Source organism: Leptidea sinapis, chromosome 31, assembly GCF_905404315.1.
Source record: "Leptidea sinapis chromosome 31, ilLepSina1.1, whole genome shotgun sequence".
NCBI lineage: Eukaryota > Metazoa > Arthropoda > Insecta > Lepidoptera > Pieridae > Leptidea > Leptidea sinapis.
The window spans coordinates 3,252,277-3,266,693 of NC_066295.1; the positions used below are offsets into that span (position 1 = coordinate 3,252,277).

The window sequence follows — 14,417 nt, forward strand, 5'->3', positions numbered from 1 at the left end:
GGGTTTTTCAAGAATCCTGAGCGACACTGCATTGTAATGGGCAGGGCGTATTAATTACCATCAGCTGAACGTCCTGCTCGTCTCGTCCCTTATTTCCTTAAAAAAATCTAAATTCCGGCACTTTCCCTCACACATAACTTAAAAATTCAGATTGATCAGAAGTCCCGTGATTCCCGGCACATGCAGACGTCTATATATCGCAGAGGAATTAGTACAAATCGCATTGATTTTGGCTCTACATAATAAAAAAAAAATAAATGAAAACACAAACACTGGATTCATCCTTTAAATGAACAGAGTAAAGGAGAGTCAATATCTAATTACAATGACAAAATTGTTTATGTAATTTAATTAATTATTAATTCATAATCTGATTCCAGTGTGTGTGTGTGTGTGCCGCCTATCTATTTAAATGTATGAATACACCCGTTTGAAATCATAATCTTAAATGTTTCAACTTGTGACCCGGAATTCAGAAAGCTCGTCAGTATCATTCTTACAGGAGGTCTACTCGCAAAATCGACTACGATATATTCGGAACGATACGATAATACCCCGAATATATCGCACCTACCCTACTCTAACAAATGTTCGTATTCCATATCGTTTATCGTAACAACATCGTAACCATAGACTAATATTTTAATTTTTTTACGATGTTAGAGTGAATGAATTATGCGCAAACCTTGAAAAACTTAATATTATCTGTGCTATGTCGCTGTTAAGTGTCAAAAGTCAAAACATAGTTTAGGCGCTAAGGACCATGCCAGACAATGCACCACCAATTTGTATCATTTACACAAAATGTAAATATTAAAAAATTATGTAATGAATATAATATGACCATTTAAAATTAAATAACTATTACAAAACTTGCGGATATAAAATGTAAAAAAAAGTAACTCAACCCTTCTCGTCGACTATTTCTCAGGCGGCCATTTGCATTACATTCTACGCATAAACGATCAACAAAATGACTTAAATTACTTGGTAGTAAAAAAAATCTGTTGAATAGTAAATAATATATAATTCTTTTAATAATATTAAGTATGTATATTGTATGGCAAATATATCTATATAACTTGAAACGATAATAGCAACGACAGCCTAGAAGGTTCCGTTGAGATTATCGTAAAAGTGACGTTTGATTATTTGTCAAATTCGAATATTATTCGTCTCTGACATTTTCAACTAAAAGTAGGCAGGACCGATAATATCGAAAAATATTTCGTTCGTTCAATCATCGTTTTGACATTGAATACGATATAACTAAGATTAGGATTCGACACGACTAATGCCACGATATATCGAATATCGATTTTAGGAGTAGGCCCCCTGGTCCCAGAAATTTATAATCTGTAAAAATCAGAATGTTCCATTCAGTTGTTAAACATACTAGTATTGTATTGTTTTCCGGGCTTTCTGAATTAATAATATGAATTCAAATTATGAATCCCGAGAGCCATTCCGCATGTGTGTAGCCAGCCTTAAACTTAGGCCGTATCAAATACGGTAATCGGCAGTGTTAACTGAAACATGAACATGAATGACGTCACAGCTCAGTAAGCATCACTGTGTCGCTTTTATTACTCGTTATCATAATATTTCTCAGTGGTTACGTCATAATCGGCCACAATAACGATTACGAGCGTTTTCCCCCGTTATTAAAAAGTAGATTGATAAAACTTACAGAAGGTTAATTAACAATTAATTAGGACATAATCCCCACCATCTGGCTGTGTGGCGGCCCTCCACATATATTGTTATAACTATTATAGCGACATATAGCAACATAAACTACAGAAGTATTAACAACAAAAGTCAAAACGTAACAATGAAAACTGTAAAACAAAGCAGCCATAATGAAATTATCGCGACACGTAACGGTAATGAAATTGCAAACTGTACTGTCGCAACAGGACGAGCGCGAGGGGCCGAGAGGGGTACGGGAGAGGTCTCTCCGTTCCAGCGAGTTATAGGCATAATGGTAGGCCTTGTAGTAAATACTAATTTGCCAGTTCGATAATCGTGTGTGAGGTGAATGACTTTTTGTTGGCCGCACTTTTAACTTACCGCACATTATTAAGTTTACGTGTGAGTTAGAAGGCTATGTATGTATAACTTGATGTGGTTATGTAACGAATGATTCGTTTGTTGTTAGCTCGCCCGCTTGGGGTATTACAAGCTGGCGGCTGCAGTGCAGGTGGACACCGAAGACCGCTCTCGCAACGGATCACTTCACTCACATCCCAAAGAAATAAGGTACGTCTTACAATAAATTTACATAACATTAAAAGGCATAAATAGGCAATTATTTTCTCTAAATTGATTCTTTTTGGTGTCATTTCTAACACTACCACCGCTTCGAAAACAAGTGGCGCTCTGAGAAGAAACTCTCACAGCATTCGTTTTTGCGCTCTTTTTTAATAAAATATTGTACTGACGTCGTTATTGCTATAAAGTAATAATAATCTAGCCAGGATGTCCGATCACTTAAATATTCAGCTGTGGAGTAGTAGGATAGGAACAGTGGCTGCGACTTTAAAAGTGTATAAATGTTAATACACTTAAAGCTATTATGTATCTTATGGCTATACTATACATTAAGAGGAAATATATGTAGCTATTCTTTCATACAAACTCCCTGATCAGATCAATATTATTATTATATTTGTCTCTGTTTTGCTTTTTTCGATATTTTTTTTGTAAGTGCTAGAAGTACTTCATAACGTGCTAAAAACGGCTTAATCATATCAGCCACAAACTGAGGCCTGGCTTATAATTCCGACTTCCGAATTCCGAAACAAAATTGTAACGAATGGTGAATTTTTGAAGGAGAAAATTGCTGAGAACGAATTTGTGCTTTTTGTGTTTTTAACTCTCGATTTTCGTCGGAGCTTAGCTTTCCTTATGACACTGATGATAGTCTCGCCCGCAATAGCACGACGGTATGTTATCTAAGAATCCTTAAATCTGAATAAGTGCTGAAGAAATGGTTCTTGGTTCTTCTCTACATCTTATGTCTCAAGGTGACGAGCGCGATCATTAGCCCCACACAGAATTTTGGTTTTTGCAATTATGCTTATATTATATTTTTATTGAAAAGAGCGCAAAAAAAGCATGTTGGGAGAGTTTCTTGCGCCGCTTCTTCTCTCTCAGAGTGCCATTTGTTTCCGAAGCGGTAGTAGTATCTAGTAGTATATAAGAAATGACATCAAAAATAATTCTAACGGAATCAATTTTGAGAAAATAAATGCCTTTTATGCCTTTTTATGCTGAGCGGGCTGCAGTGTAGGGCGTATTTATACCATTAGATGAGTCATGTTTGTCCCGTCACTTCTTACAAATTTAAAAAAAACAGAAACGAATTTTTATAGCTGAGAACCATCTATTTCGCAGCTGTTTTAAAACAGAGAAAACCGCATTAAAAACGTTAAAGTTGTAAGTGACGGTAGTTAAAAATATTTATTTGTAACAAGACGTTACAGGGCTATTTTGTGTCATGACGCATCAAGGACGTTGTGGAATGCGAGAACACTCCAATCCTGGGATTTGCAATTCTACTGAATTTCAACCGTGTTTTAGTTCTAAGAATAAAACAATAGGGTTCTACAGATACATAAGAACACGTAATTCTTGGAATGATGCATTTATTGTTTGACACTCGTGTGGCGGTTGTCTTTTCTGAAGTGCAAACTTCTTTTGGCCTTCTTTATGATATAGACCGAGCAACAGCGAGAAAATAAGTTGATTTCTACTAAATGTACAACAAACAGAGGTCAGCTTATGCTAGAATCCAAAATCTGGATTTTGTAGATTCGCTTATTTGTGTTGGCATTACCATAGATAGTGAACTACAGTGGGGCGCGAACATATATAACTTAGCAAATAGACTGAGTTCTGCAGCTTTTGCCGCTAAAAATCAGACAGTTAAAAAAAACAGACCAAACGTCTGTTTTACGTACTTCCATAACATTATATCACACGGTTTATGGGGGAATGCTGCGGATGTTCAAATTTCCTTTCGGGAAAATGAGGTTGTATACTTCGAATGCAATTTATTTAATTCATATTAAGTTGTACAGATAATTATTCTGGTGAATATTGCTGTGTCCGAAAACCCATGAAGTATTTTTTGAGTTTATAGCTGTTATTATGCTAAAATAAAAAAAAACATACAGTAAAGGGTAATTTCAGCGTATTGTACTAAAAATATATTTACACCATCTTTCATCACATAAGTAAATATGGTCAGAAGGATACATAAAGTCTTCCGAAGACACGATACTGCTGTACAAACATAATATAAAGTTATTGTGTACGATACGAGCTGAGCTCGTTAACTTTGAGACCAATTGCGGAGAGCACATACAACCCTAAACAATATTTGTAATTCATCTATATATACATATACTAGCTGACTCCACACACGTCGTTCTGCACATAATAAATAAAATACTGTTTTTTTAAGAATTGTCTATAATATTTCATAACAAGAATTATTTCGTAAAATATGCTCCCTGTTGTTATAATGAAATTGTTTCACAGCAGAACTGTCAAACCGTGCGTCAATAAATATTCTCATAGAAAATATGTCCATACAATACAAATATTGAAATTAAAAATAGTTTTGGATTCCAAATCGAAATAAAAACTAATCCTATCTCTCAAGTTGGACTAAACTGCACTCCATGAAGTAATCCCCATTAAAATCCATTCATTAGTTTAGGAGTCCATCGCGGACAAACAACGTGTCACGTAATTTATATATATTAAAATATAAGAGATTTCCACGTATATAGTCACTCATCACGATATCTCTGGAACCATTAGAGCTAAAGACTTGAAATTTGATAGGAATATTCTTTTCACCGAGTAGAGGTCAGCTAAGAACGGATTTTCCAAAATTCCATCCGCACGAGTTTTTTTTTTATTATGAACAGAACAACGTCTGTCGGGTCAGCTAGTTATAATGTATAACAGCAACTAGTTACTAACAACGCGATTAAGTTACGCTGAGATATGAGATTAATATTAAAAAAATAGTTAAAAAATTAACCACATCAATTGTAGATGTGGCGTTCAGGTAGATGCTCTTGGGCGTCACGTCGATATACTATGTTTGCCCGTTACTTTGTCCGCATACATTTAGTAATCGCGCATATTCGGGAAATCTTTAAAATTTCGGGATACCCCAGCGACCCTTTCTTTCTCAAGTTTTTTTTTATTTAATAATTTGTTGTGAAACATCCGAATAAACTCATGTAATATTAAATATGTCAAATTCTGTAATGGTTATATTATTCGAATAAGATCGAAGGTCTATATATTTTCACATGTAGCAGCACAGTAGATACTGTTTCTAATACGAATACCAAGCATGAGTGACGCAGTACACGTGTCATTTTCCTGGCTGCCGCACCCTTCAATTGTGAAAATATTTTATTAGTAAAAAGGATATGTCTGCCTGTACTTTATACTCTGGTTTCGATATGGCAAGGATTTAGGGCCTGTCCTATAAATCGACGATAAGTACCAAGCTTCAGATCTTCTGTGATGATATCTACTCGCAAGAGTTCTAGTGGGATTTACTAATTTCTCGCGATATATTTTTTGTTTTCTTATAGTATTTCAGCGAATTGTAGCTTTAAAAGCACTTACATACTTTTAGGTCTTACAGCTCACAGCCGCCCCGATCTTTTATGGTCTTCGACAGAGTATATTATATCTATCGACAGTACGGTATACTATGGCTCTATTACACCCGCTGATTCCAACATGATTCCTTTAGAAATCTTTTTGATATCCTTTCTAGAAGTTTCTGAAGCGGCGACAGTGCTAGCACTGCACTTCCGAAACAAAATGGCGCTCTGAGAGAGAAGTGGCGCGAGAAATTCTCTCGGCATTCTTTTTCGCGCTCATTTTAATTAAAATATACAATATTGTACTGTCATTAGTATTGCTATAAAATATTCTAATCACTTCGGTATTCAGCTGTGGAGTAGTATGATTTACGTACCGTATTTTTTTTCATTTCTTTTACTAAAATATAAATTGAATTCTAATTGTTTCAGAACGAAATCTGTTCCAATGGATACAGAGAGCCTGGTTCTGTGGAGAAGACCGTTCACAACTATCGACTACTTCTTCCGAGAACTCCTAATATTATGTTCAACAGGTTTGCGTAGGTATGTCTCAGGTAACAGTTGCCTTTATAGGCGATACTGGGGATAGTTGAGTATATATTTTTTAATGAGAAACAGTGACGAGATGAGTAAGGCGTTCACTTGATGTTAAGTAATCACCACCCTACCACCGAATCACAGGAGCCCTTTTATGGAAGGTGTACGCGCTTTTTTTGTAGAAGGTAGGTCCCCATCCAGATGGTGGGGATGATTCGGTGGCAGGAATTAGGTCAAACAGCTCTCCGGAACACTCCCCGTGATAAATGCGGTAGAAGACACAATGATTTTTTTTTTGTTTTTTTTTTTTTTTTTAGAGGAGGAAATACTGTTACGTATTTACACGTATTTACACGTAATATGTCGGACTCGAGTGTCCGCGTAAGCGGACGCCCCATACCGACTAAAACCTCCTCTGTGCTGTTAGCAGCCCTGGCTTTCACAGCGAAGTAGGACGTGGGCCATGGAGGCCGCAAAGACTACGCAACAACAGTCGCGGGGCGTCTCCTAAGGAGACTCGAACCTCAGACCGGCTGTGTGCTTGTGGGAAGCTTGTGGGAGAACACAATGAAGCGACGTCTCTACGCAACGCCAGGTGATCGAGCCCTTGACCGAGCACTGGGTCCTCGACATTTCGAGCAGCTCTGCGTTGCACACGGTCAAATGGTTTCAGCTGATACTGGGGTGCGCCAGACCAGAGATTACAGCAAAACTCCATATGAGGCCGGACCTGCGCTTTGTATAGAACGCCAGAATGTGAGACGGCTTGAAGTTTTCCCAGCTCCTTCATTCGAATTCCCTTTCAGTTTTTATTTAGGCAATAAAAATAGCTCAATTTAAATCGTTCCGTGCTTAGCCTTTGTAAGTTGTATGGGGAAAAATCCTTGGGTGCCGTGCTGAATGAATTATATAATTCTAAAAGACCGTCTTTAAGTTACTTTGCGTTATAGAATGATAATATTTTAATGTGTATTTGTTTGTTTCAGATTATTGGCGTACCAAGGCTTAGCGTTATCGATAGTATTTCTAGTCAGCGGTGTTGCCGCTTCATACTATATCAGCGGGCCGCATCAGCGATATGTACAGGTGATACATTGTTGTTACAAGTTTTTAGGGTTCCATACCTTAAAAGGAAAAACGGAACGGTTATAGCATAACGTTGTTGTCCGCCTGTCTGTCTAGACCTTGTATCCCAGGGCATGCATCCATCAGTCCCATCTGTCTGTCAAGTCCTGTATCCCAGAGACGCGTAGAGGTATCGTGTTGAAATTAAAACGATATATTCTAGTCTACAGTCTTTTGAAGCTGTGAAAATCAAACTTCGCTTAGGCCGCAAATATCGTATATTTAGTAACTAAGTTGGCCAATGCTTTTACGACTTTATTGGTGTACTTTCTGTAGATCAGATTCTGCATAAAATATATATATAAAAGTTAGTCGCTCGTAGTATTTTGTACATTCAAATATTTAGTAGCTACAAGACATAGATGTAAACAAAAAATAGATGAAAAAACTAATGTGTATTCTAATCTGTATATTATCTAAAACATATGTGCGATGGGAACGATGGCTGGTCCATGCGCTGCTTGTGGTGCCAGGTCGACCTGTCATAGTTAACATTTATGTATTTGTTGGATGCGATTACTAATTATAGCAGTAATTACGACCACGAAGCATTTTTACACATAAAATAAATTCAAACTCTAAAGGTTGATGCATCCAATATATATTTTATATTTATACAATTTGTTTTTTATTACTTTATATGAAATATTTGATATTTTAAAAGCACATTACTAACTAATTTGTTATGTATATTACAGCCATTGGAATAAACTCTATTTGATTGAAAAGAATGACCGTTGAGTTTATTGTATGTTCTTCTCACGAGCTCTCCTTTTTTGAACGTATGGTAGATTCATTTATTTAAAACAAAATATCCGGACGACCGAGCCTTGCTCGGATTTTTAAGCACGTACAAAACTTGTACAAAAAAATCTAATAGGACATCTGGGGATTCGAATCGGGGTCTTCTGCTTTCCGGATCACCCAATGTCCCATCTGAGCTATTTCAGTCTTGTATATAGTGGCGAAATTTACCTTTGATTTCTAATGTTATTGTAGCTGTTTCTCATTGAAACACGGATCAAACTACATTTTTTTAAATTAAACTTATTTAGATCGATTTATCGCCCCTGAAATTTTATTATTTTATTATTATCCCCGATTTTCATAAGATTTAGTATACAGGGTTAGACTAAATTTTATGAAAATCGTTGGAGCTGTTTCCGAGATTCAGATTATATTATATAAACATGAATTGCTCGTTTAAAAATATAAGATATTTATAGTGGCGATTCCAAGTCGCTTAGTTTAAGCCTAATTCAATAAAGTTTGTTTGATTTTGAATCACATGTTGAGGATTTGATATAGACGAAATTCAAAATGCCACGCTTAGCGCCACTTCTGTTATTTTGTATAAGTTTTTTTTTTATGAAAATAAGGGATGAGATGAGTAGGACGTTCAGCTGATGGGAATTGATACGCCCTGCCCGTTACAATGCAGTGCCGATCAGGATTTGAAAAACCCAAAAATTCTGAGCGGCACTACAATTGCGCTCGTCACCTTGAGACGTAAGATGTTAAGTCTCATTTGCCCAGTAATTTCACTAGCTACGGCGCCCTTCAGATCGAAACACATTACTGCTTCATGGCAGAAATAGGCGCCATTGTAGTACCCATAATCTAGCCGGCTCCTGTGCAAAGTAAGTAACGCCCTTGTTTGATGGTTCCAGGAGGCGGTGATAACGTTGTCGTGGTGTGGCTGGTGGGTGATCCTGGGCGTGTGCAGCTCCGTGGGTCTGGGCACGGGGCTGCACACGTTCCTGCTGTACCTGGGGCCCCACATCGCGCGGGTCACCCTGGCCGCCTACGAGTGCGGAGGACTTAACTTTCCATCGCCGCCCTACCCCAACGAGTGAGTATGACAGGCTGACGTACTATCTACTACTAGACCCCCAATCGCCTATTAAAAGGTCGTTAAAAATGTTTGAGCCGCGTTGTATATAAATAAAATTTGTATTAATCCTAGAAGTGAGGGTTATCACTTCAAAAACATAACATATTGTTCAGATTTATAAGAGCGACATCTCAAGTCAATTTCCTAATATGCAAATATTGAGGTTGAGCAGGTTATCCACTGTAAAGTAGATCCTGTAGATAAAGCCACAACCTGAGAGTTGAACAAAGCAAACGGAATTTTTTAACGAGGCGGTACTCGAACGGTTAGCTCAGTTGGTTAGAGCACCGGCACGGAACGCCGGAGGTCGTGGGTTCGAGTCCCGCATCGTTCATAAAATTTTGTTTTTCAAATTTTATTGGTGTATTAATCCTAGAAGTGAGGGTTATCAAAAAACATAACATATTGGCGTTGTATATACTTACACTATCTTATACATATTTTTTTTTTCCTTTACTGAATATAATAATATAGATATTATAATCTTGCCCCACTTACATTACAATCTAGCCTTATTTATGTTAGTTTAATAATTAATTCTACTTTAACTAAAACAGCTAGAGAGATTAAACTAAGAATATGTCCATTAACACATTTCTTAATGTCTCTATTAAGAGGAAGTCACTTTGTTTAAGTGTCTTTTATGATATCACTATTTTTATATTGTATTTCACTAGCACTACGCGAATTCAATGGTTTTGTTCGTTTTAGTCTTCTTACTATATCAGTGTTGTCAAGGAGCTGGATTGCCTCGACATTTACTTAAAAAGGCATAAAAGGCATTTATTTTCTCAAAATTGATTCCTTTGGAATTCTTTTTGATGTCATTTCTAATAACTACTAGATACTACTACCGCTCCGGAAACAAATGGCGCTCTGAGAGAGAAGAAGCGGCGCAAGAAACTCCCAGCATTCTTTTTTTGCGCTCTTTTCAATAATAAAATAATCACAATCTACTTACTTCATTCTACGTGAAGTCTGTGTTTATGAGCTTTAACGTATTTTTGGATAACTTTGTCAACAAACTGAATGTTAAGGTTCCTTATACGGATAACATTAAAACATTAATTCTAATTAACACCTTATTTCGCGGATAACCGGAACACTAGAGAAGCCCATTGATTATAGTGCGAAATGTCCGGAAGAGTGTTCGCATCGCATCTTCGGTGCGAAAAAAGATGTCTCTTTTTTCGCACCGAAGATGTATTTTGTTTAAGCAAAATTATAGATGCCAGCCGGATGCCACGGCGCTGCCATTTACTGCCGTGTAGCATTATTGTGTATCGGTTTGAAGGACGCTGTTGCTAGGAGACCTAACATAGGTACTTCATTATCGATGACCTGTATAGCCGAGTGGTTAGCGATCCTACCTACTAAGCTAGAGGTCCCGGGTTCGAATCCCGGTAGGTACAAGCATTTATATGATGAATATGGATGTTTGTTTCTGAGTCATAGATGTTTAAATGTATTTATGTATGTTTAAGTAAGTATATTGTATTAAATATATCATTGTCTTGTAACCCATAACACAGGCTATATATATGCTTAACTTGGGGCAAGATAATTTGTGTGAAAAGTGTGTCAATATTATATTATATTATGATGGGCAAGGCGTACTACTTTTTCTTTTCTTTACTAAAAATATAAATTACTTACAAGTTGCACTTGTTCGTAATCATTTTTGGGCAGTAGCGAGTAGTTTTGTCACTGAATGACTCGGTTGAAACACTAGCCTAGAACGAACATGCCATTGGACTCGAATGTTGGAATGTCTCATTCAATCGGAAATTAGGGATTTAATCCATTTCTTCTTGCTTTTAGAATTTCAATAACAGATCTCTAATTCTAAATTATATTTGGGACGACTGGTAGTTATATGAATTCGACAGACATATTGAACTGTAGATTCATCAATTGACGGGCCGCGTAAATTTGGATTCTAAATAATCATGAATAAGGAATGGGATAACGTACTGCCCTGTGCTTCTCCGGGTTTTGCCTTGTGCTCCCCCGAGGCCTAAAAATAGGGAAGTCCCAAGCCCAAATGTGTCGCAAGAGACGACTACGGGCATTTACCATAGGGAGGCTTCTTTGCACATAATGCCCTCTAGATTATGGGTATCACAACGTCGCCTTTTCCTGACGTGAAGTAGTAATGTGTAAAATTTTTGTGTTTCGGTGTGAAGGGCGACGTAGCTAGTGAAATGACTGGGCAAATGGGACTTAACATGTTATGTCTCAAGGTGACGAGCGCAATTTTAGTGCCGCTCTCTTTGGGTTTTTCAAGAATCCTGAACGGTACTGCATTGTAATGGGCTGGGCGTATCAATTATTATCAGCTGAACGTCCTGCTCGGATCTTTTGGCATAAAAAACGTAGGTAGCGTCCGTTTATCAATGTTGAAATGCCAGTCAAGTTCTAGGTAGAAGCAGGGAATTGTCTTTTGTTTTTAGTGTTTTTACGTTATTATCTTTTGTTTTCAGCATCATATGTCCCCCGGAAATAGATCCCAAGAGCGTGGTGTCGATATGGAACATAATGTCCAAGGTGCGTGTGGAGTGCATGATGTGGGGCATGGGCACCGCGCTGGGGGAACTGCCCCCCTACTTCATGGCGCGAGCGGCGCGACTGTCTGGCGGGGCCGTCGCTGAGATCATGGAGAAAGACGAGTCGAGGACTGGCAGGTCATTATTTTTATATCTAATATAATATTATATATATGTACTAGCTGACCCGACAGACGTTGTTCTGTTCATTATAAAAAAAACACCTCGTGCAGGTGGAATTTCGTAAAGTCTTTAGCTCTAATGGTTCCAGAGATATCGTGATGAGTGACTATATACGTGGAAATCTCTTATATATATATAAGACGTCCACTATTGGACAAAGGCCTTCCCCAAAGATTTCTACGACGATCCGACCTGCACTGCCCTCATCCAACGTATTCCGGCGTTCTTGACCAGATCGTCAGCCCATCTTGTGTCTACAAACACTACGTCTTCCGGTACGTGGTCGCCATTCGAGGACTTTACTGCTCAGAAAAGAATACCTAAAGAAAATAATTCCAAGTGATACTCAAAACATGATATTTTTAAAAACATACGTTTTTTTACGTTACTTCACATTCATGTGCACAACGCCCACAAAGTTATGAAATTTGTGGCGTTTTTGGTTTTTGAAAACGTAAGTGACCAGCTATTTTAAAAAAATGCGCATTGCTATTAAGATGCAAAAAGAGTAAATACGACTAAAAAAGAAAAGATAAGTCTTAATAAATTTTAATAATAATAAAAACATCGGGTGAACATAAATCGAGCTTTATTCACAACAGATGTTCAAATTGGTCATAACCAGGATGAGAAAACTTATGTGGATTTTTAAAACTCTGCGGCACGTTATAATTAGCACAGTCCTTAATAAAATATACATCGCTTTGGCTCAATAAGTCATCACTACAATCACCTACTACATCCCGATATGGGGCGGTGCAACTAAGATAAGCCTCTTAAAATTGGAAAGAGCTCAAAGATCACTTCTCAAGGTCATGTACTTCAAACCTTTAAGATTTCCAACTGATTCACTCTATTTGACTTGTAATCTTTTGACAATTAGGAAACTTTATGTTCTTAACATCATTTCAGACGTCCACAGGTCACTTCCGCTAGATCACGCCAAATTGATCAGTAGAAGAAATGATAAAGTAGCAGATACCATTACTGTTCGCACTACTTTTGCTGAACGACAGTTTAGCTGTCAATCAGTGTTCTTATATAATAAAATTAATCGTGTCCTAAATATATATCTTATGACATTACATCTTTGCAGAAAAGCTTTAAATAAATGGCTAACTTGTGCTTATGATGAAGTGGAAAATCTTCTGATCGGACTGACTTGATAAACACACGCATTGTATAGATGGACCCAATCAAAGGTCCAATTCAAATCCACATCCACACACTCACTCACACACACACACACACACACACACACACACACACACAATTAATTGTAAAATTTGGTTTTTAATCATTTCTGTTTATTTCTATATTGTTTACTAAATAAAATGTATCTGCTAAGGAAGTTGCGAGATATTCCCAATACAAGTGTCCTAAGACAACTTACTGAGAAGTCTCAACCACTAAAAATGTATATGTAAACTTTGAAATAAACGAAATTTATTATTAAAAAAAAAATGTCTGCCACCGACTATAATACACGCTCGAAATCTTCTTATAAAGACTACTCAGATAACGTGCATACATTTATTTTTGAAACGGCCTCTTGAACACGGCTGCATAATTCCTCCAAATTTGTTCAAGGATTATCCATTCTTTCTGATATACCCTGTATATATTAAAATGTTTTTGACAGATAAGAATCTGCGAATCCCATATGGAAAAAGGGGGTCATCTTCCCCCTAAAACACCTTACGTAATAAATGTATGCGGTCCTCCACAGTGCGGTTTTCAAGAAGCTTTCTCCCTCGTACTACAAAGCTGTGGAATGAGCTTCCTTGTGCGGTGTTTCCGGGACGGTACCTTCAAAAAAAGCGCGTACACCTGCCTCAAAGGCCGGCAACGCTCTTGTGATTCCTCTGGTGTTGCAAGAGAATGTGGGCGGCGTTGTGGGCTCGTTTGTCCTCCTATTCCATAAAAAAAAATCGCCCCTTATTATTTTTAATGGGTGATCGAAACATTTCAGGGCTAAGGCAATGGTACAAAACCTAGTCCAACGTGTTGGTTTCGCGGGCATATTGGCGTGTGCGTCCATACCCAACCCATTATTCGACCTGGCCGGCCTCACTTGCGGCCACTTCCTGGTGCCGTTCTGGACGTTCTTCGGCGCCACACTCCTGGGCAAGGCCGTCATCAAGATGCACATACAGAAGATGTTTGTTATCATCGCTTTCAACGAGACATTGGTTGGGTGAGTCGATTCATTTATTTTGTTACTGTGAAGTATTTCTTAGGCCAGGGTCCACATAAAACGAACGACGGCTAAAGACAACCAAAGAAAGACAGATACTTGGCTGTAGTTTGTTCGCCATTTTTGTGTGTGGACAATAGAGAGACTGGGAAAGTGTTGAAATTTGACCTTGAACCAAATTTCGTTCACTGCTTCGATGGGTCTTAAATTATTGGGCGGACTTTATTATCTAAAATCAATTTTAATATGAGATAGTTCTTGTAACATAAGCTACTTCCCAGTGGGATTTC

At 37.6% G+C, this 14,417-nt stretch overlaps 1 protein-coding gene across 4 annotated transcripts in view; it reads left to right on the forward strand.

The window, feature by feature from the left end:
- LOC126974012 (vacuole membrane protein 1) overlaps nucleotides 1–14,417 on the forward strand; it is a 35,503-nt gene that overhangs the window by 13,817 nt on the left and 7,269 nt on the right. For all 4 annotated transcript variants that reach the window (XM_050821378.1, XM_050821376.1, XM_050821379.1 and 1 more), the window contains 6 exons: nucleotides 2,162–2,262; nucleotides 6,075–6,188; nucleotides 7,169–7,268; nucleotides 8,978–9,159; nucleotides 11,685–11,885; nucleotides 13,903–14,127. In XM_050821378.1, coding sequence (XP_050677335.1) covers nucleotides 6,091–6,188; nucleotides 7,169–7,268; nucleotides 8,978–9,159; nucleotides 11,685–11,885; nucleotides 13,903–14,127 — 806 coding nt within the window. In that variant the 5' untranslated portion in view covers nucleotides 2,162–2,262; nucleotides 6,075–6,090. The remainder of the gene's footprint in view (nucleotides 1–2,161; nucleotides 2,263–6,074; nucleotides 6,189–7,168; nucleotides 7,269–8,977; nucleotides 9,160–11,684; nucleotides 11,886–13,902; nucleotides 14,128–14,417) is intronic.